The 24,176-nt window shown below is 40.3% G+C and overlaps 1 protein-coding gene across 1 annotated transcript in view; it reads left to right on the forward strand.

Moving 5' to 3' along the window:
* Nucleotides 1-3,482: 3,482 nt before the first annotated feature.
* The window catches only part of HMCN1 (hemicentin 1), a 537,345-nt gene continuing 516,651 nt past the window's right edge, over nucleotides 3,483-24,176 (forward strand). Inside the window, exon 1 of the mRNA XM_052653879.1 lies at nucleotides 3,483-3,750. Within this exon, the coding sequence (XP_052509839.1) occupies nucleotides 3,483-3,750 (268 nt within the window). The remainder of the gene's footprint in view (nucleotides 3,751-24,176) is intronic.

The following is a 24,176-nucleotide window of genomic DNA, read 5'->3' on the forward strand; positions in this document are numbered from 1 at the left end:
GGAGTATATTATTCTGAGGTTCTTTTACTGTATGTGACGCGGTATGTAACTGTATGGAACTTCCCTGATGGCGCAGATGGTAAAACAGCTGCCTACAATGCGGGAGACCCGGGATCGATCCCTGGGTCAGGAAGATCCCCTGCAGAAGGAAATGGCAACCCACTCTATTCTCTTGCCTGGAAAATCCCATGGATGGAGGAGTCTCGTAGGCTACAGTCCATGGGGTCGCAGACAGTCAGACACGATTGAGCGACTTCACTTTCACCTTCTTTACTGCATGTGACGTGGTACAGCATTACTTGAAGGAAGATGGTGACGTATATTTAAACACTGTTGTTATTTAGTTTCTCAGTCCTGCCCGACTCTTCTGCAATTCCTCGGACTGTAGCCCCTCCACTCCTCTGTCTGTGGGATTTCCCACTGCTAGGCTCCTTTGTCCGTGGGAATTTCCAGGCAAGAATACTGGAGTGGGTTGCCAACCCAGGAATTGAACCCATGTCTCCTGTTTGCAGGCAGATTCTTTACTACTGAGTCACCGGGGAAGCCCAGTTATAAACACTATGTGCTTACTTACTCAGTTCTGTCTGACTTTTTGCGGCCCCATGGACTGTAGCCCTCCAGGCTCCTCTGTCCATGGGGTTCTCCAGGCAAGAATACTGGAATGGATTGCCAAATCCTCCTCCAGGATAAATACTATAGCAACCACTAAAATAAAATAGTTATAGCTAATAAGCTAGCAATAGAGATAAAATGGAATCATAAAAAACATTCAATCAACCCAAAAGAAGGCAGAAAAATGGAAAAAAGAAACAAAGAACAGAAAAAAACCAAATAGCAAGATGACAGATTTCAACCCAACCATATCCATAATCATACTGAATGGAAAGAGTATGAGCTCTACAGAGTTCAATAAAAGGCTGAGATTGTTTGCATAAAAAAAGCAAGACCCAATGTTAAGGTGACTACTGGAAACACATTTTAATATACACAAATAAGTTAAAAGTGATAGGATGGGAAGTTATACATCATGCTAAAACACTAATCAAAACCGGAGTGCTATATTAATATTAGACAAAGCATATTCCACAGTAAATAATATTACCAGGGATAATGAATGTAACTTCACAATGATAAACATATCAATTAATCAAGCTGACATAATAATCCTAAGTATTAATGCATATAATTACAGGCTTCAAAATGCATGAAGCAAACAAAACCTCATAAAAGGACCAGAAGAAATTGACAAATCCACAATTAAGTCAGATTTTGATTCCGCTTGTTCTGTTAGGAAGGCAGAAATCAGTAAGAATACAGAAGATTCAAACAACACTATCAAACTAATTGACATTTATGGAGAATTCCCACCAAACAACATTTTTTTCAAGTGTACATGAAACAATTTCCAAGATAGATCACTGAATCCTTATTAGGTCTCTTCTATCATTATTTCCATTTACAGCTGAATCAACAAAGGCATGAAGAGGTAGGTAACTTCTGAAGATACACCATAATTAAGGGTCACAGCTGGGCATTGCACCCAGATTATCTGACCCAGAAGTCTTAATCAGCAAGCTCTACCACCTCCCCTGAACACCTGGAACAGCTCAGGTCTCAGTGAAGTGTCTAAGACTTAGAATGCAATCCCTTTAAGATAAACAAAGGAGTAGGTTACTCAAATAGCATTTTCTAAATACTACTTAGAGAGGAAATACTTTCCTCCTTTCTTCTCATATTCTCACTCAGCCCAAATGGCTAGGCTGCTTCCTTTAAATGACATGACTTATAGGTATCATAAACTCAGGTTCCAGAGTCGCTGGGTCTGAAAGGGAAGACAGTTGCAGATTAAAGTGTAAGAGGCTCAGGGGAGCAGGCTCTTCCTGAGGCTGCCTCCGTGTTGGATGGGTGGTCTAACACACATTCCAACTGGATCAAGATGCCTGCTGGCCCCTCTTTAAATGCCAGGATCCGGATAGCAGCTCCTTTGGCAGGATGTGAATACATTTTTATTAAAAAGAGGCAAAGAACCTTCAGCTTATGGTTGACTTTCTTTGTCCACCTTCTTATCCGTTACTGGTACCAAAATGTATGTAATAATGACAAGACGGAAAAACGCTGTACTGTTTTTCAGGGCGAGGTTTCCTCACTTATCAGCAAGAAAATGCCACAGAGGGGAACACCTTTGTAATGGGTCTTGGCTGAGGCTGGGCACACGGGTGTTCTATGGGAGGAAATATGAAATGATATTATTCTGCCTCACTATGCTGAGGGGAGGATTTATGTTGCTCGGCAAGCATGAATCTTGATAGTGAAATTTAACAAAAAATCAATTTTCTCCTTCAGACGGTGTCTCTCCCCCTCCCTCTTCCTTTGCCTCTCGCCCTCCCATCCGGTGCGCTGAGCCTCCATCCGGTACTCATCACACCCAACTGCTTTGACTCCCATCACCTTTTCCATCTACACTCAGTGACTACCCAGGCCCCGCTGTCTCTATCTCGTTTCCCTCCACAACCCTTTTCCCTGTCCTCCTGTTTCTGACCGGTCCAGCTCTCTCCTCCCTCCCTCCCCACCAAAGCCCCACAGTACCCGAGGAGATCAGAGTGATAATGTGGCTGCAGCCCAGCCGGGAGGACCGTTCCAGCTCCCCCTCCCGGCTGGGTTGAGGGCTGAGGACGCGAAGCTGGGCTGCGCAAGGGGGGTGGTCTTGGCTTCTTGGGGGCGGGCGGGGGGGTATTATGAAAGAGGTGTCTGAAGTAGCGTTTTGCATCGTAGGAAAAAAAAGGCAAATCCCCTTTGTGCACCGGGTTAGCGCAGTGTCCCTCGGTTCGGGACCTCGCCACACATTCTTGCAAGCCATTGTTTACCCCGGGGTTTTGGAGGGGAGGCGCCGCGCGGGTGGGCGCGGGGGGGGGACCCCGGGAGCGCTTCCCTGGTACTCAGTTGACCCGGGACTCGGTGGGGAGAAGTTGCCCTCCAGGAGGCGGGGCCCCAGAGCCAGGCGGAGGTGGGGGGCGTCCCCTCGACCAATCAGGAGGCGAGGCCGAGCCCGTCTTCCCCTCCCCGGCCCGCTGGCGGGCGGGCGGCGCGCAGTGGAAAGTTGGGAGCCGCGGCGGCTGGTCCGGGCGGAGAGCGGCGGCGGCGACGAGGGCAGCGGACTCTGCGCGGCGCCGCTGGCTCGGAGCAGTCCCCGGGGCATGGGCCGGGCGCGCCGCCCGCACTCAGCCACACGCCGCCCGGGCCGCGGGCACTCGGCCGTCCCGAAGGAGTCTGCGTCCGGACGAAGGCTGCCGCATCTTTGCCTACCCGGCCCCGTGCAGGGATTTCGGGTTCGGTGCTAGTCGCCGTCTGATTCTCAGCCCCCAACTTTTGGCAAGTTCAAAGAGGTTTCTGGAGTCGAATAAATTGCCCCGAGAGGAAACCCGCTGCCTGTTGAGGAGGGCTCAGCAGAGTGCTTGGGCGCTCCAGGAAAAAAAAAAAAGACAATGATTTCCTGGGACATGATCCACACCATATTCCTGCTCGCTCTTCTTTATCCTTCCCGAGCGCAGGATGCAATCCCCCAGTCGGAGGTCGAGGCAGAAGAAATTCCCGAGGGGGCCTCCACCTTGGCTTTTGTGTTTGATGTGACTGGTTCCATGTATGATGATCTAGTTCAGGTGATCGAGGGGGCTTCCAAAATTTTGGAGACGTCTTTGAAAAGACCTAAGAGACCTCTCTTCAACTTTGCTTTGGTGCCTTTCCACGACCCAGGTAAGGGGAATACTTGTTCTTTGTTATTCCTTATGATTACGTTGTTTCTCATGCCTCGAAATTGTGTGTCAGTAAGTTTCAGAACCATTTTAAATGTGTAACTGAATACAGTTGTAACAAAGAATTGCTCGCCTACATCTGGAGTTGCTCCCTGATACCTGCTCATGTCTCAGCCATGGAGATGGCTTGTTTGGGGTGCTTGCACAGTGGTACCCAAACCTGGAAAGCGTGGAATTATGAAAACCAGAGCAATGATATCAAAGTTAGAGTTAATTAACTTAAAAAATTTGAAACTAAAGAATGTTTAAGGTCAAGTGGTACATTGGGTATTCAGCAGCAGTACTTTTAACAGCTAACACCCAACTTGGGAGCATTCTCAAGATAACCCTCAAGTTAGGGGGAGAAAAACCTGTTGTGTGAGACACAGGGAAGCTTGTAAGCAATAACTACTAATGAACTGAAGAGATGAAAATAAGCCATTCATTTGTTAATTGAATCTACTGATGGCCGCACCAGATCATCATTAGTTCGGCTCACAGATGGTAATAAACATGTCCTCCTCTCTTCCAGTAGAAATGCATGTAATTTGGTTTGGCGGTGCTCTTTAAAGGTAGTTGAAGTACAGTCACTTTATTTTTTTGCCCTAAAGCCATGGGTTTCAGCTGCTGCGCGGTAATTTGATCCTCTTTACTTTTTTCAGTTTCTCTTTAAAGTGGCACCTTTCTGTGAGGCTCATAGGAGCCCTCATTGTCAATGTGAGGATAGCAGTGCCTGGGGAGCCCTGGGGCTGGCTGTCTAGCACCACCTGAGTTTTATTAGCACAACTCACTGCCCAGTGGAAGAAATAAAGCAGTGGTTTCTTGAAGTCCGCCCCCACTGTTCTCTCACATTTTTATTGAAATATTTTTTTCACTTTGAAGACTTTGACACAGCCACTTCACAATGAAAACTTGATATTGAGAATCTCAAATTCTTTCCTTGTGCTTTTGACAAGCATGTGAGAGTTCAAAGCAGGTTTCAGCTATTAAAGAATTGGCAGGGGGAGGAGTTTAGAGGGAAAAAAAACTCTGGGATTTTTGTTTGTTCTTCAAATGATGAAAACAATAACCTGTCCTCCTCTGTGCTATACATATAACCTTAGTAAATTCAATGTTGATTAAAAATAAAAATTTTAATATTTGAATAAAGAATGATCGTTTACTGTGTTAGCTGTCTCAGTGAGACACCTCATGTGTTACAACGTTTTAATTTGTTAAATGTTAAGAGTTGACTCATTGGAAAAGATCCTGATGCTGGGAGGGACTGGGGGCAGGAGGAGAAGGGGACGACAGAGGATGAGATGGCTAGATGGCATCACGGGCTCGATGGACATGAGTCTGAGTGAACTCCCGGAGTTGGTGATGGACAGGGAGGCCTGGCGTGCTGTGATTCATGGAGTCGCAAAGAGTCGGACACGATTGAGCGACTGAACTGAAGATGCCAATTGTGATTCAGACCAAGACTTTGTAAGCTTGGAATAGGCTAAATATGTTTCTTCTATAGCAATGAATCTGACGTTGGCAAAACGTAAAGTAAAAATTCTTTTCTGTGACACCACAGTTTGCTTTCCTCCAAACAGCTTTTATGAAATGATGTTGCTGTAAAGAGAACTCAAAAAACTGCCTCAAGGCATAAATGGAAACTAGATCATCATTATATTTATTTTGATATGATATGAAAAAAATTATTGGAATAAATTTTATTGTGGTGTGCTCCCTTCCAGTTGTTACCAAATAGGAAAATTTGTTGTAGTTGACTTTCCTTTGTTTTGGCAATCACGATTCAAACTAGGGGAAACAGTATGCTAATAAAAAATGACTAATAAATTATTTTGAATTAAATAATAAGAGAAAATGATTAAATTGGCTCCATAAAATTAATTGTATGTATAATTCAGCAAAAGCTATTCTAGTTTCATTGTGATTCAAAGTGTTTTTGAACTTAAAGATGAGAATAGAAATTAAAACATACTAATAACCTTTACTAACTCACAATAATGGATTGTAATATTATCTTTGTATGTCATTTTCTGTTTGTGTGTGTGTACAATAATTAAGACTTTTTGATTCCCTTGTACTTCTGGTTGATTATCAACTTGGAATCACCAGTGGACAGAAAGGCCTTGAATGGAGATTTACTGGCTTACTGAGTGACATTGGAAAAGTCTGTTTACATTTTTGTATCCATTATCTCAATTATAAAATGGCAGAATTAGATTTGAACATCTTTAAGGTCACTTCCAACGGTAACGTTTTATGACTATTTCACACATGGTAGTTTTTCACAGTCCCTGATACAACTGACAAGCAAATAAATGATGTAGTAATTTAATATAATTATATTAATAACTTTGCTTATAGCTATTCAAAGTGCTTTGGCATCTGCGGTTGAATTTAGCTAGATGAAGTAATGAATAAGATTTGGGATATAGTCTCGGGCATTTGACAGAGGCCTTAAGGCCTTCACATGATTGCTTTGGGCCTCTGCATAATAGTGGGGGGCAAGCTGTATGTTTTAAGGTGGGGGTAAAAATGAAAATACATGGAAGTGGAGGTGGCTCAGACATTAAAGAATCTGCCTACAATGCAGGAGACCCAGGTTCGGTCCCTGGGTTGGGACAATCCTCTGGAGAAGGGAATGGCAGCCCACTGTAGTATTCTTGCCTGGGAAATCCCATGAACTGAGAGGAGCCTGGCAGGCTACAGTCCATGCAGTTGCCAAGAGTTGGAATGACTGAGCAACTAACACTTTCACATAGACATACAAGAGGAATAAGTCAACCAGTTGACAAGGTGGTAATAAAATCACTCAGAAAAATGTAGGAAGCTAGTGTTAGAGGAGTAACAGCGTAACCCATGGTGGGAGGAAGTTCCACAGAGCACCGGGGTCATCGCAAGTCAAGACAACTTTTTGATGCTACCTCTGCTTAAGATGGGTTTTCCACTTTCATGATCGCATTTAGTGTATTAATTTTTAATAGCTTTATTGACCGTACTATATAATCACTCATTTAAAACATACCATTCTGTGATTTATAGTATATTCAGAGATTGTTACTGTTGTTCAGTCACTAGCTTATGTCCAACTCTTTGCGACCTCATGAACTTAAGCATGCCAGGCTTTCCTGTCCTTCACTATCTCTCAGAGTTTGCTCAAACTCATGTCCATTGATTTAGTGATGCTATCTAGCCATCTCATCCTCTAGCGCCCCTTTCTCCTTTGCCTTCAATCTTTCCCAGCATCAGGGTAGTTTCCAGTGAGTCGGCTCTCGCATCAAGTGGCTAACATGAAGTTTGAGCTTTCCTTTAGGATTGACTGGTTTGAAGTTCTTGTAGTACAAGCGAATCTCAAGAGTCTTCTCTAGCACCACAATTCTAAAGCATCATTTCTTTTGTTTTCAGCCTTCTTTCTGGTCCCAACTCTTAATCCATGACTACTGGAAAAACTGTAGTTTTGACTATATGGACCTTTGTCAGCAAAGTGACGTCTCTGCTTTTTAATATGCTGTCTAGGTTTGTCATAGCTTTCCTTCCAAGGACCAAGCATCTTTTAATTTCATGACTGCAGTCACTGTCAGCAGTGATATAGATATATGCAACCAATCCTCAGTCAAGTTTGGAACATCTTCCTCACTTTAAAGAGACATCCTGTGCCTTTTTATTTATCTGTCCTCTCACCCCCACCCCCTCCCCGTATTATCCTCCTCCCAGGCCTAAGCAGCTCCTAATTTACTTTTTGTCTCTGTGGCTTTTCCTATTCTAGAATTTCATATGAATGGAATCATATATTATCTTTTTTTGACTGACTTCTTTCACTTTAGCATAATGTTTTTAAGATTTATACACATCATAGCATATATCAGTAATTCATTTTTATGCCCAAATAATAATCCATTTTATAGATATGGTTTATTTATAGTTTATCTTTTAATCGATAATGGATATTTGAGTTGTTTCCACTTTTTGACTGGTATGAATAATACTTCTGTAACTATTTGTGGGCAATTTCCTGTGTGGACATATGTGATACTGTGATTTGTAATATGAAATAAATATTTGATCTTTGTCACCTTTTCTGGTAGGCAACTCTTAAAACTCTTGAAATTTCCTAATTGATGAGAACCATAAAGATATCTTCTGTCGTGTTAATGAGGTGACTTTTGGACTCCACTGAAGAATGAGGGCTCACTGCCAGGAGACTCATCCCTGCGATTAGAGGGTTGGAACTTTCAGTCCCACCCCTAACCTCTGGAGAATGTTCCGTGTGTACTTGAAAAGAATGTGTATTTTGCTGTTTGGGGATGGAATGTTCTATAATAGTCTATTATGTCCATCTGGTCTACTGTGTCATTTAAGGCTGACTTTTTCTTATTGATTTTCTCTTTGGATGAGCTAGTCATTGATGCAAATAGTATGTTCCAGTCCTCTATTATTATTGTATTACTCTCAATTTGTCCCTATATGTCTGTTAATGTTTTATATTTAGGTTTGTCTCTGTTGGGTGCATATTATAAGTATTATCCTTTTATTGGATTGTTCCCTTTATAATTATGTAACATTCTTCTTTGTTTTAAAGCCTGTTTTGTCTGATATTCTTATTGCTACTCCAACAATTCATTTTGTTTGTTTGTGTGGAATATCTTTGTTTCATTCCTTCACTTTTAATCTATGTTTTTACAACTGAAGTGAGTCTTTTGCAGGCAGTGTAGATACAGGCTATTAAAAAATCCATTCAGCCACCTTATGTCTTTTGACTGGAGCACTTAGTCAGTTTGCATTTAGAGTAATTAGTCATAGGTTGTACTTACTGCCATTTTGTTAGTTGTTTTCTGGTTATTTTTCTTAGTTGTCCTCTGTTCCTTCTTTCCTTCTCTTGTTCTCTTCCCTTGTGATTTGATGACCTTTTTTTTTTTTTGGTCTGTGTGTGTGTTTGTATTTCTTTCTCTTTATTTTTTGTGTTTCGAGTATCAATTTTGTGTTTGTGGTTGCCATGAGGTTTGTATGTAACAACCTATGTAAATATAACAAGCAATTAGTCACTTAAGTTCAAGTACATTCTGAAAACACTAAATTTTTACTTCTCTATTCTCAACATTTTATACTTTGGAGGTCATATTCATATCTTTTTGTTCTGTATATTGCTTGACTGATTATTTTAAAATCAATGATTTTTCTTTTGTCTTTTGACCTTCATGCTAGTTTTATAGATGGTTGCTGCTGCTGCTGCTAAGTCGCTTCAGTCGTGTCTGACTCTGTGTGACCCCATAGACGGCAGCCCACCAGGCTCCCCCGTCCCTGGGATTCTCCAGGCAAGAACACTGGAGTGGGTTGACATTTCCTTCTCCAGTGCATGAAAGTGAAAAGTGAAAGTGAAGTCACTCAGTTGTGTCTGACTCTTAGCCACCCCATGGACTGCAGCCTTCCAGGCTCCTCCATCCATGGGATTTTCCAGGCAAGAGTACTGGAGTGGGTGCCATTGCCTTCTCCATAGATGGTTGAACCTTTGCTATATGTTTGCTTTTATCAGTGATTTTTTTCCTTTAATAATTTGTTTTATTTTGCTTGGTTTGGTTTTTGTCTTTTCTAGTTAAAGTGAAAGTGAAAGTGAAGTTGCTCAGTCGTGTCTGACTCTTTGCCACCCCATGGACACCAGTCTCCTCCATCCATGGGATTTTCTAGGCAAGAGTACTGGAGTTGGTTGCCAAAGAAGTCCCTTTAATACTTTTTTGTAAGGCCAGTTTAGTGGGAATGAACTCCTTTTAGCTTGTGCTTTTCTGGGAAACTCTTTATCTTTTCTTCAATTATGAATGATAACCTTGCCAGGTACAATATTCTTGATTGTAAGCTGTTTTTCTTCAGAGTGTGTCTGTGTGTGTGTGTGTGTGTGTATATATGTATATATATATGTGTATATATATATATATATATAGTGCCAGTTTCTTCTGGCTTGTACAGTTTCTGCTGAAAATTAACTGATGGTCTTACAGGGTACCCTTGTATGTAGCTAGGTGTTTATCTCTTGCTGCTTTTAAGATTCTTTTTTTTTTTTTAACATTTGGCATTTTAAGTGTAATATATCTTTATATGGGTCTCTCTGGGTTCATCTTGTTGGGACTTTTGGTGCTTCCTGGACTTAGGTGTCTGTTTCCTTTGCCAAGTTAGATAAGTTTTCAGTTGTTATTTCTTCAAATTGGTTTCATATCCTTTCTTTCTATTCCTCCTCCTGGAGCTCCTGTAGTGTGAATGTTAACTATGCTTGATGTTATCTTAGAGGTATCCTGAACTGTATCTTTTTCTTATTCTCTTTCTTTCTGCTGTTGGAGTTGGGAGATTTCCACTACTCTGTCTTCCAGATCACTGATCTGTTCTCTGTATCCTCAATTCTACTGTTGATTTCTTTTAGTGTATTTTTCATTTTATTGTTTCTTCAGTTTTGACTGATTCTTTTTAATATTTTCTCTTTGTTGAAGCTCACTGAGTTCATCCATTCTTCTTCCAAGATCGTTAACCTTATTTATGACTTTTAGCTATTTACCTGGTAAATTGCTGTTAGTGTTTTGGTGAGTTCTTTTCTGGGGTTTTTATCTTATGTTTGGAAGGTATTCATTTATCTCCTGCTTTTGCCTAACTCTTTGTGTTTGTTTCTATATGTAAAGTATATCAGTTATGTCTCCTGGTCTTGAAAGAGTGGCCTTAATATAGAAGGTGTCTTGTGGGACGCAGTGACACAGCTCCTCCAGTCATAAGAGCCAGGTGCAGAAGAGGGTGATATATTTTGGGTGAAGTTGGTAGCTGTGAAAAGTTTGAGAAATGGTTGGGTTCTATATATATTTTGGAGATGAGACCAAAGGGATTTAGTGATGAATTAGATGTGAGAGAAAAATGATAGTAGGCAAGACAGATTCTGAGGATTTGGCCTGAGTGAGTGGAAGCATAGTGTAGTGATTTACTGAGATGCAGAAGAGGAACCATGAGCAGGTTTGAGGAACAGCGGGAGACTGAGGTCTTTATTTTTGGCTATACGGTTAAGTTTGAGATGACTTTGTTATCCAAGTGGAGATGGTTCAAAGGCAGTTGGATATATAAGATTAGAGTTCAGGGGAGAGGTCTGGGTCAGAAACATAAATTTGAGATCAGAAGGTGTGTATACGATGATAATCAGGTGAGGCTATGTGGGACCACTGAAGGACCTATTAGATGAAGAATCAGTGAAGGTCTGAGGACCCAGTTCTGGCATCCTCCAACGTTGAGCAGTTAGAGACAAGAATAAAAGAACAAAGCAGCCTAAGAAACTGAAGAGAGAGAGAGAAGAGTGTAACTGGAAGTCAAGAGAGGAAAACTTTCAAGGAAGAATCACTAATTGGTTAGTTAATAAGAGGCCTGAGGATTGGCTAATCTATTTAGCAATGTCGATATTATTGATGTTTCACCAAGAAATGGTGAGACATTGGAAATGTCTCATTTCGTTGGGAATGAAAGCCTGTTTGGAGAGAATTTAAAAGACAATGGCAGTAGAGGAATTGGAAATGTTTGGAATTATATTGCTTTTTCCAACGACTGGAAAGATTGTTTCGTTCTTGAAGCTAAAATTGAAACTAGTTTTGATAAATAATTCACCCAACATCTTACAAAATGGAAACACAATGTAGTAGAGTCTCCAATTTGGAAGTGAAGATTTGTGTTCTCTTCCTTGTTCTTGTCATTTAAACAAATCATTTAACCTTGCCAGACTTCTGTTTCTTTACCTATAAAAACCAGTGCATTGCTAGATTATTACCTAAGTTGATGCTTTTAGTGATCATAACTTACTGAATGATAATGGACCGCAAAGAGACTCCAAGTGGCAAGGACTTGATTCATTGGGAGAATTAGCAGCATTACATATCTCTTCACTTGCGTTTCATAGTAATAAAAATTTTGAACTGTCAATGACTTTGTATGGTTCTGCAGGACCTACACAGTGTTAAAAAAAGAACACTCTAAGACTTTTGTAATGAAAATATTCTTTTAGAATTTTTTTCTGAACAGAAGAATAGAAAGATTTTTACAAGGAAAATATTGCACATTGAGACCTTGAAAACCTATACAAATTTACATGAACTAAACTTCAAATTGAATGTTTTCAGTTTCAACATATTAAAAAAAAAAAAAAAAAGGAGCCAAGAAACTATGAGTGTCCCTTTGCCTTTGGCAGATCCTGCAGGAAGAAGGGTTTTCATGAGGAAAAAGATTTAAGCCCAACAGAAATCTAAAGGAAATGAGCTAAAATTTAAGAGTGAGAGATTTTGGTTAGACAATGATAAATTTGTTTCCTAGGATGATAGACTGTTTTAACCGGAGTGTCTAGATCCCATATCACTGGTTATTTTCTGAGGATACAGAGATAGTTTGCACAGTGAAAGCTTTGTCTTGAAGTATAGGGACTGAATCTTGATGTATCAAATGTGTTAAATGTGTTGGAGATGTTTCTATTTTAAAACATCATCTTTGACTCCTGCAGGATGAAAGGTGTTTTTTTTTTTTTTCATATTAAGTTGAGAAACAGCCCTTTAATTGATTGATAGTAAATCAGAATTTGGTTTTATGTATAGTTTGTTTTTGGTCAAACAATAACCATTCTTAGTGAGCTTTATGATTCTGCTTGCCTATAATTAGAGGTAATAAAGTTACCATTTGTCAAGGACCATGCTAGGTGCCTTTGATTCAAAGATGAGGCATAGCTTACAAGACATTAATAGTCTTTAGGGAGAAGGGCTAGAGAAATAACAATATTATAAACTGTGAAACATTTTATAGTGGAAAAATAAGCATAGGGGATTGTGTGAGCTGAGAGCAGTGTCCCTGATACTGCATTAAAGAGGGTGGTGGTTAGCAAAGGTTTTCTAGAAGTGTTACCTGGAGAATAGTGCATGAGTAAAAGCAGTTTGACAAAAATATTAAGGAGTTTGGATTTCCTCCTGAAAGCTTTCAGGAACCTGGAAGTGACATGTTTGGGTTTTCATTTTAAATCCTTATCTTTTGGACAGATTGGAACAAGGCAATCCTGAGAGCTCAGAGAGAAAACCTGAGGCCATCATAGCAATTCAGGGAGGAAAATTGAGGTGACTTGGGCATAGGAAAAAGGCTATGGATTTCAGAGTTATTAACAGAGTTCAAAAGAGTGGACTCGGCCTTTAAAACATGGAGAAAAGGGAAATATTGCCTTTTGTAGATTAAAATGTGAAATTGGCATATGATTAAAGAGAAAAGATAGGTAAAGTTAGCTTTAAGAGACACTGTTACTCTCAGGATGGGAGTCTTGCTTATCAGTTCCTTATACATTAACTTGTCCAAAATAAAGTCTCAACCAAAAGTGTCGAGGTCAACAATGAAAAAGTCACAGAAGCAGACTTAGACATTGTACAACCAAGTTATTTTTGTTAAAAATTGTGTAATTGACATGATATTGGTTTCAATTGCACAGTATGGTGGTTTGATATCTGTCTGTCTTGATATGATCACCATGATAAGTCAGTATCTGTGACCATACATGTTACAAAATGCTTTTTCCTGTGATGAGAGCTTTTAAGAGTTACTCTCTTAGAAACTTTCACATATACAATACAGTCTTGACTGTAGTCACCATGTTGTACATTAAAGCCCCATGACTTACTTATTTTATAACTGCGTTTGTACCTTTGACCCCCTTCTCTCATTTTGCCTACTCTCTGCCCCTGACAACCACCAATCTGTTCTCTGTATCAGTGTTTAAAAAAATTTTTTTAGCGTCCACATATCAGTGAGAACATACAGTATTTGTCTTTGTCTGATTTCACTTAGCATAAACCTATCAAGGTCCATCCATTTGGTTGCAAATGGCAAGGTTTCCTTTTTTACGACTGAATAATAGTCCTTTTCTTTCTCTCTCTCTCTCTCTCTCTCTCTCTTTGTGTATGCACGTCCCATTTTCTTTTTCCATTCATCCATAAATGGACACTTCGGTTGCTTCCATATCTTGGCTGCTGTAAATAATGCTGCCTTGAACTTGGCAGTTCATGTATCTTTCCATGTTAGTGTTTTTGTTTTCTTTCAATAAATACCCAGCCATGGAGCTGCTGGATCTTATGGTAGAACTGTTTTTAATTTTTTGAGGGACCTCCACATTGTTTTCCATAGTGATTGCACCAATTTATATTCTCACTAATAGTGCAGAAAGATTCCCTTTTCTCCATAGCCTCACCAACACTGTATTTCTTTGTCTTTTTGATCATAGCTGTTCTGACAGGTGTGAAGTGATAACCCACTGTGGGTGTGATTTGCGTTTCCCTGATGATTAATGATGTTGCGTAGTTTTCATTTACCTGTTGACCATCTGTATCCATCTGTATGTCTTTGGAAAAATGTCTCTTCAGATCCACTGCCCATTTTTAAACCAGACTTTTTTTTTTTGCCAAATTTTATCTAAGGTTCAGAGAGTTCATTCTATGCTTAAATAGCTAGTCCATCGTGAGCAGTGTTCCAGCTGTGGTGGTAGACTGTTTATCTTTATAAAAACGTAATGATGTCATTACATATTTGGATCATACTATTAGCGCTCCTTGTTTTGGTCCCTCACTAAACAGCCTCCCAGGAATTTTTAACCTCATGAATTTTACTTATGGGAAGAGAATGTTCTGATCACACTGGCATATACATCAGATTCACCAGACAGTTATAGTCCTCATTGGTAACTCACAATTTGGCACACCAGCTTTATGCATCTGTCTCTATTGTTTAAAATAGTCTGACAGTGTCAAGTTAAAAGTTTGAGTTTGCAAGTCTGTGAGCCAGACATTGGTTGATGGTGAATTTATGAAAGTAAATGTCTCCCTGTGTGGATCTGTTTGGGTGGCCTGTCAATCTCCAGGTATTACCCCTCAGCATTTCCAGCTGTCAGTGTTAGTGTGAATAGTGCCAAGTAATGGTTCTGTCCACTTGAAACTTATGCAGATGACAGCTAAAGCCATTGGAATGAATGAGATCATCTAAAGAGAGCATGTAGATTGAGTAAAGAAGGGAGACAGGCAAGAACTATGGCAAACACAGCATTTAAAAGACAAAAGGGAGGAACTTCCCTGGTGGTCCAGCAGCTAATACTCCTGTGTTTCCAATGCAGGGGGCTTAGATTTGATCCCTGGTCAGGGAACTAGATCCCATATGCTACTCTTTCTCCCCCTGCCCCCCACTCCCTGCCCAGCCAAATAAATAAATACTTAAAAGACAGAAGGGAAATTTATAAAAGATTCTGGAAAGGAGAGTCCAGGTAAGTAGGAAGAGAAATAAGAATGAGCAATGTTTGGAAATATGAAAAGTGGTTAGTTTTAAGCAGAAGGTGTTGTCAGCTCTATCTGTTTATAAGGTTACTGAAAGTAAAGGCTAAACCAAAAGGCTACATTAAAATAGACTGTTTTTTAGGAGTTGTGGAGCCAGGAGGCTGAAATGATGGGTAAGAAAATGGAGCTAACGAATGCAGTATGTTTCTGTCAAGAAACATAACATCATGGTTTATAGCATAGGTTCTGGCATCTGATGCCTGGCTTGGAAAATGGGCTCCACCAAGTACTTTTTGTGTGCTCTTAACTTCTCTGTGCTTCACTATCAGTAACTGGGGATAGTATTATCTGCTTTGTAAGGCTGATGTGAGGATTGAAATACTAGATGTCCAAAACTTAGCACAATCCCTTTCACACAATAAATTCTCAATAATCATTAGTTATTGGACTTGAGAAAGAACATATTCTTTTAAGGTGGGAGACAGGAAAGATATTTAAATGCTGCTAGAAGAGAGTCAGTAGAATAGAAGAGATAAAATATGCCAGAGAGAACAGATGATTTATAAAACCAGTACTTTGAGAAAACAAGAGGAGATAGGATGCAAAGTAGAAGGATTGGTTGTTCTCCAAAGGAGAAGACCTTGGGCTCAGTGTGATAGGAGCCAAGTGGACCACTGATAGGTACGGTCATGGTCAAGGTGGTAGGTGAAGATGCAGGATGTTGGATGACTTCTTGTCTGATGGACTCTTTCTTTACTCAAAGGAAAAGGAGGGTCATTTGATGCGAGGAGGGAACTGGCAGAAGGGTAAGTAAGATTTTAGAAAACTGGTGGAGTTTGAGAGGTACAGGGTATCAATGGACACAGAGACAGTTTCAAACCAGGATGAGCTGTGGTTCAAAATATGAATTTGTAGTGCTTGTATGCTGCCTACCTGGGTGATTTTCTCCAGCAACTCTCAGCAACCTGGGTATAATTTCTGAGTTTTATCTTTTGTTTCATCTAGGACTTGGATTTCATTGAGCAGGTGTGGCTAAAGAAATAGGGTATGTTTGAGAAGAATCAGTTCAGTTCAGTCACTCAGTCATGTCGAACTCTTTGCAGCCCAATAGATAGCAGCACACCATGCTTCCCTGTCTATCACCAACTCCCGGAACTTGCTCAAACTCACGTCTATCAAGTTGGTGATGCCATCCAACCACCTCATTCTCTGTCGACCTCTTCTCTTCCTGCCTTCAATCTTTTCCAGCATCAGGGTCTTTTCTAATGAGTCAGTTCTTTGCATCAGGTAGCCAAAGTATTGGAGCTTTAGCATCAATCTTTCCAATGAATATTTAGGACTGATTTCCTTTAGGATGGGCTGGTTGGATCTCCTTGCAGTCCAAGGGACTCTCAAGAGTCTTCTCCAACACCACAGTTCAAAAGCATCGATTCTCCAGCACTCAGCTTTCTTTATGGTCCAACTTACATCCATACATGACTACTGGGAAAACCATAGCTTTGACTAGACAGATCTTTGTCAGCCAAGAAATGTCTCTACTTTTTAATATGCTGTTTAGGTTCATCATAGCTTTTATTCCAAGGAGCAAGCATCTTTTAATTTCATGGCTGCACCATCTGCAGTGATTTTGGAGGCCAAGAAAATAAAGTCTGTCACTTGTTTCCATTGTTTTCCCATCTTTTTGCTATGAAGTGATGGGACCAGATGCCATGATCTTAGTTTTTGAATGTTGAGCTTTAAGCCAACTTTTTCACTCTCCTCTTTCACTTTCATCAAGAGGCCCTTTAGTTTCTCTTTGCTTTCTGCCATGAGGGTGGTGTCATCTGCATATCTGAGGTTATTGACATTTCTCCCTGCAATCTTGATTCCAGCTTGTGCTTCATCCAGTCCAGCATTTCGCATAATGTACTCTGCATATAAGTTAAACAAGAGGGAGGGGACATATGTATTCCTCTGGCTGATTCATGTTGATATGTGGCAGAAACCAATCCAATATTGTACAATAATTATCCTCCAATTAAAAATGAATAATTAAGAGAGACTGAAGAGATGAATCATAGAGTCAAATCTGGATGTATTGACTGACAAGAGTTGAGATTTTGCTTGTGAAGCACAATATATAACAAGGAATTTGGGATTAATTGGTGAGAATAGCCAGAGTGATTGATCATACAATTCAGCTTGAGTAGAAATGAAGATTATGGAATTGATATCAAGGAACTTGAGTCTATGGAATATATTATGGATGTTACCATAATCTGGATAATAACAGAGCTTAAAGTAAGGAAGACAGTGAGTCAGGCATCAAGTTTGTATTTAATAACAATTATTCAGAAGTCTTCATGTGGCTGCCAACAATGATGAAGAAGGTTAGAGGGTGTCAGGTGGCATACACCTCAAAATGGAAGATGTTTTTTCTGAAGGTAGAGGAATGACATATTGGGTGTGGATTAAATGATGACCCTCCTCTTCTGACCTCGGGTGCTGGAGAATGAGCGGACTCCACTCAGGAAGTCTGTGAGGGAGGGGGCATCAATGATGAAAAACCTTATTTCAGCTAAAGTGGGAATTAGATTGGGGGGTTACTGTGGGGAGGGCTTCCCTGGTGGTTCAGACCACAAAGAATCCACCTGCAAAGTGGGAGACCTGGGTTGGGAAGATCCCCTGGAGAAGGGAATGGCTACCCACTCCAGTATTCTGGCCTGGAGAATCCTATGGACAGAGGAGCCTGGCAGGTTACAGTCCATGGGGTCGCAAAGAATTGGACATGACTGAGTGAGTTTCACTATGTGAAGATGGTTTGGAAGCCATAGGATATGTGAGGAAATAGGATGTGAATGAATGGGTCAGGAGAGAGGAAACAGGGAATGAGAGGAAGAGGGAAGGAAAATGGTTTGCTTTGAGGGCAGTGACCACAGTTGACGGTGATATAAAGCAACATGGGATACTTTGATTGCAACGTCTGACTTGTTTAATCCCTAAATCATGTCCGACTCTTTGCAATCCTATGGATCGTAGCCTGCCAGGCTCCTCTGTCCATGGGATTTCCCAGGCAAGAATACTGGAGTGGGTTGCCAATTCCTTCTCCAGGGGATCTTTCCAACCCAGGGATTAAACCTGTGTCTCCTGCGTTGGCAGGCGGATTCTTTACTTCTGAGCCACCAGAGAAGCCTGCATTGTCTGAGACTTGGATATAAATTTAAGGTACCTACTCAGGCTGGTGAGAGTTGGAGCCTGGTGAAGTCATCTGTTGCAGACAACCTGGTTGGCAGGGACTTCTGAGGAAACACTTCAGCTCACATGTCTTAGTGGCACCATTTTTACTTCTAATAGTCACAGCTACCATCTTAGTTTTGAGTCATTACTGTGGACTAGGAACTAGATACATCGTTCTCAAAATTGATGTTAACTTTATTTTACATATGAGGCAACTGAGGCTTGTATGGACTTTGCGTTATGTTTCTACAAGTTATCTTTTGCCACTTTCGTCTGTTTTGAGAAATGTGTAAAATTAAGGAGATGTGCCCAGGAAGGTATGGCAAAGGGGGCCCTGTGTTGATTTGTGAGGGCTGCCATAATAAAGTGCCACACTGGGTGGTTTGAGCAACAGAAATCTGCTGTCTCACAGTTGTGGAGCCTAGAGACCTGCAGTTAAGATGTTGGCAGGGCTGTTTCCTGCTGAGGGTTGTGGGGAAGAATCTGCCTCATGTGTCTCTCGTGGCTCCGGGTGCTTCGCTGGTGATCATTGGGGTTCTCTGGCTTGTAGATGGACAGATCTCTGTCTTCATGTTCACAGGGTGGCCTCTCTGTGTGCTGCGTTAATTTTCCCTTTTTGATAAGGACATCTGCTATTTTGGATTATTGGCCCACTCTTTCAAATCCTAAAATATGATGCTGTGAAAGTGCTGTACTCAATATGCCAGCAAATTTGGAAAACTCAGCAGTGGCCACAGGACTGGAAAAGGTCAGTTTTCATTCCAGTCCCAAAGAAACGCAATGCCAACGAATTCTCAAACTATCACACAGTTGCACTCATCTCACGCTAGCAAAGTAATGCTCAAAATTCTCCAAGCCAGGCTTCAACTGTACGTGAACTGTGCACTTCCAGATGTTCAAGCTGGGTTTAGAAAAGGCAGAGGAATCAGAGATCAAATTGCCAACGTCCGTTGGATCACTGAGAAAGCATGAGAGTTCCAGAAAAACATCTACTTCTGCTTTATTGACTATGCCAAAGCCTTTGACTGTGTGGATCACGACAAACTGTGGAAAATTCTGAAAGAGATGGGAATACCAGTCCACCTGACCTGCCTCTTGAGAAACCTGTATGCAGGTCAAGAAGCAACAGTTAGAACTGGACATGGAACAACAGACTGGTTTAAAAAAGGAAAAGGAGTATGTCAAGACTGTATATTGTCACTCTGCTTATTTAACTTATACGCAGAGTACATCATGAGAAATGCTGGGCTGGATGAAGCACAGGCTGGAATCAAGATTGCCAGGAGAAATATCAGTAACCTCAGATATGCAGATGATACTTCCCTTATGGAAGAAAGCAAAGAACTAAAGAGCCTCTTGATGAAAGTGAAAAGAGGAGAGTGAAAAAGTTGGCTTAAAACTCAACATTCAAAAACTAAGATCGTGACATCTGGTCCCATAACTTCATGGCAAGTAGATCGGGAAACAGTGGAAACAGTGACAAACTTTATTTTTCTGGGCTCCAAAATCACTGCAGATGATGACTGCAGCCATGAAATTAAAAGATGCTTGCTCTTTGGAAGAAAAATTATGACCAACCTCGACAGCATATTAAAAAGCAGAGACATTACTTTACCAACAAGGGCTGTCCAGTCAAAGTTATGGTTTTTCCAGTGGTCATGTATGGATGTGACAGTTGGACTATAAAGAAAGCTGAGCACCAAAGAATTGATGCTTTTGAACTGGGGTGTTGGAGAAGACTCTTGAGAGTCCCTTAGACTGCAAGGAGAGCCAACCAGTTCATCTTAAAGGAAACCAGTCCTGAATATTCATTGGAAGGACTGATGCTGAAGCTGAAATTCCAATACTTTGGCCACCTGATGCAAAGAACTGACTGATTAGAAAAGACCCTGATGCTGGGAAAGATTGAAGGTGGGAGGACAAGGCGATGACAGAGGATGAGATGGTTGGATGGCATCACCAACTCAATGGATATGAGTTGAAGTAAACTCCAGGAGTTGGTGATGGACGGGGAGGCCTGGCGTGCTGCAGCCCATGGTGTCTCAAAGAGTCAGACACAACTGAGTGACTGAACTGAACTCCAGTATGAACCTCATCTTAACTAACTGTATCTGAAGCATCCTTATTATTTTTTAATAAGTCACATTGTGGAGTGCTAGGGGATGGAACGTTACTATATGAATGTTGGTGGGAACACAGTTTAACCCGTACTGAGACTATTCAATAATTATCAACACTGAATAAAACAAAACACTTTCACTCTTTTACTAAAGACAGTTCAGTCTTTAGTAAAATTTATAAAATTTATAAATTTCTAATAAAAGATGTTTGTATCAGGGAGTATCATGGACTCTAAATTCTGAGCTCTTTCTGGATCGAAACTGGGTTCTCAGTGGGAGTTATGGAGAGAGATATTAGTATGTTTGGAATGCTATGTAAGTCCTTTAAATAACTTGAATTTAAAAAAAATCTGTGACTTTTACTCTTAAAGCATTTAATGCTTTAGGGCATTTACTCTTAAAATACTTTATAAAGCTTTATTTGATTTTTTTTTCTTTTGGAGACATTGATACATTTACTTTAATTTTGAAATAGGGGAAATTATATAGAAGCTAGGAATGCTGGGAATTATGTGTGTGTTCCAAAGTATTTGGGGTTTGTATGCCTGTAGATTTCTTTTCTTGGAAACTTCAAACACTAATTGGAGCAATTTTTCCATTAACACTAAATCTCTGAGAGCTTACCTTTAAGCATTGTTTTATTCTCAGGTAGGAGGAATTCCTTGAAGTTCCCAGGCTGGAAGTCACTCTGATTGCCATCAAAAATGCTTCAGGGCAACTCAGCTGTTTTCGCCAAGATCTGACTGGGAGAGGCTGGTTAAATAAGAGTGATGGGTGATGGGGAAGAGATAAATCCATGAGATAGATCTTGTTCTTTCTTTTTTTTTTCTTTTTTTAAAATTTTACTTTATTTTACTTTACAATACTGTATTGGTTTTGCCATACCTCAACATGAATCCTCCACGGGTGTACACGTGTTCCCAATCCTGAATCCCCCCTCCCACTTCCCTCCTCAAACCATCTCTCTGGGTCATCCCAGTGCACCAGCCCCAAACATCCTGTATCCTGCATCGAACCTAGACTGGCGATTCATTTCTTATATGATATTATACATGTTTCAATGCCATTCTCCCAACTCATCCCACCCTCTCCCTCTCCCACAGAGTCCAGAAGACTGTTCTATAGATCTGTGTCTCTTTTGCTCTCTCACATACAGGGTTATCGTTACCATCTTTCTAAATTCCGTATATATGTGTTAGTATACCGTGTTGGTGTTTTTCTTTCTGGCTTACTTCACTCTGTATAATCGGCTCTAATTTCATCCACCTCATTAGAACTGATTCAAATGTATTCTTTTTCATGGCTGAGTAATACTCCATTGTGTATATGTACCACAGCTTTCTCATCCATTCATCTGCTGATGGACATCTAGGTTGCTTCCATGTCCTGGCTATTATAAACAGTGCTTCGATGAACATTGGGGTACACGTGTCTCTTTCAATTCTGGTTTCCTCGGTGTGTATGCCCAGCAGTGGGATTGCTGGGTTGTAAGGGAGTTCTATTTGCAATTTTTTAAGGAATCTCCACACTGTTCTCCATAGTGGCTGTACTAGTTTGCATTCCCACCAACAGTGTAGGAGGGTTCCCTTTTCTCCACACCCTCTCCAGCATTTATTGCTTGTAGACTTTTGGATCGCAGCCATTCTGACTGGTGTGAAATGGTACCTCAATTGTGGTTTTGATTTGCATTTCTCCGATAATGAGTGATGTTGAGCATCTTTTCATGTGTTTGTTAGCTGTCTCTTTGTCTTCTTTGGAGAAATGTCTGTTTAGTTCTTTGGCCCATTTTTTGATTGGGTCATTTATTTTTCTGGAATTGAGCTGCATAAGTTGCTTGTATATTTTTGAGATTAGTTGTTTGTCAGTTGCTTCATTTGCTATTATTTTCTCCCATTCCGAAGGCTGTCTTTTCACCTTGCTGATAGTTTCCTTTGTTGTGCAGAAGCTTTTAATTTTAATTAGATCCCATTTGTTTATTTTTGCTTTTATTTCCAGAATTCTGGGAGGTGGGTCATAGAGGATCCTGCTGTGATTTATGTTGGAGAGTGTTTTGCCTATGTTCTCCTCTAGGAGTTTCATAGTTTCTGGTCTTACGTTTAGATCTTTAATCCATTTTGAGTTTATTTTTGTGTATGGTGTTAGAAAGTGTTCTAGTTTCATTCTTTTACAAGTGGTTGACCAGTTTTCCCAGCACCACTTGTTAAAGAGATTGTCTTTTCTCCATTGTATATTCTTGCCTCCTTTGTTGAAGATAAAGTGTCCATAGGTGTGTGGATTTATCTCTGGGCTTTCTGTTTTGTTCCATTGATCTATATTTCTGTCCTGGTGCCAGTACCATACTGTCTTGATAACTGTGGCTTTGTAGTAGAGCCTGAAGTCAGGCAGGTTGATTCCTCTAGTTCCATTGTTCTTTCTCAAGATTGCTTTGGCTATTCGAGGTTTTTTGTATTTCCATACAAATTGTGAAATTATTTGTTCTACCTCTTGAAGAATACCGCTGGTAGCTTGATAGGGATTGCATTGAATCTGTAGATTGCTTTGGGTAGTATACTCATTTTCACTATACTGATTCTTCCAATCCATGAACATGGTATATTTCTCCATCTATTAGTGTTCTCTTTGATTTCTTTCACCAGTGTTTTATAGTTTCCCATATATAGGTCTTTAGTTTCTTTAGGTAGATATATTTCTAAGTATTTTATTCCTTTCGTTGCAGTGGTGAATGGAATTGTTTCCTTAATTTCTTTTTCTACTTTCTCATTATTAGTGTATAGGAATGCAAGGGATTTCTGTGTGTTGATTTTATATCCTGCAACTTTACTATATTCATTGATTAGCTCTCGTAATTTTCTGGTGGAGTCTTTAGGGTTTTCCATGCAGAGGATCATGTCATCTGCAAACAGTGAGAGTTTTACTTCTTTTCCAATTTGGATTCCTTTTATTTCTTTTTCTGCTCTGCTTGCTGTGGCCAAAACTTCCAAAACTGTGTTGAATAGTAGCGGTGACAGTGGGCACCCTTGTCTTGTTCCTGACTTTAGGGGAAATGCTTTCAATTTTTCACCATTGAGGATAATGTTTGCTGTGGGTTTGTCATATATAGCTTTTATTATGTTGAGGTATGTTCCTTCTATTCCTGCTTTCTGGAGAGTTTTTATCATAAATGGATGTTGAATTTTGTCAAAGGCTTTCTCTGCATCTGTTGAGATAATCATATGGTTTTCATTTTTCAATTTGTTAATGTGGTGACTTATATTGATTGCTTTGCGGATATTGAGGAATCCTTGCATCCCTGGGATAAAGCCCACTTGGTCATGGTGTATGATCTTTTTAATGTGTTGTTGGATTCTGTTTGCTAGAATTTTGTTAAGGATTTTTGCATCTATGTTCATCAGTGATATTGGCCTGTAGTTTTCTTTTTTTGTAGTATCTCTGTCAGGTTTTGGTATTAGGGTGATGGTGGCCTGATAGAATGAGTTTGGAAGTTTACCTTCCTCTGCAATTTTCTGGAAGAGTTTGAGTAGGATAGGTGTTAGCTCTTCTCTAAATTTTTGGTAGAATTCGGCTGTGAAGCCATCTGGACCTGGGCTTTTGTTTGCTGGAAGATTTCTGATTACAGTTTCAATTTCCGTGCTTGTGATGGGCCTGTTAAGATTTTCTATTTCTTCCTGGTTCAGTTTTCGAAAGTTGTACTTTTCTAAGAATTTTTCCGTTTCTTCCATGTTGTCCTTTTTATTGGCATATAATTGCTGATAGTAGTCTCT

Source organism: Budorcas taxicolor, chromosome 16 (genome assembly GCF_023091745.1).
Source record: "Budorcas taxicolor isolate Tak-1 chromosome 16, Takin1.1, whole genome shotgun sequence".
Lineage (NCBI taxonomy): Eukaryota > Metazoa > Chordata > Mammalia > Artiodactyla > Bovidae > Budorcas > Budorcas taxicolor.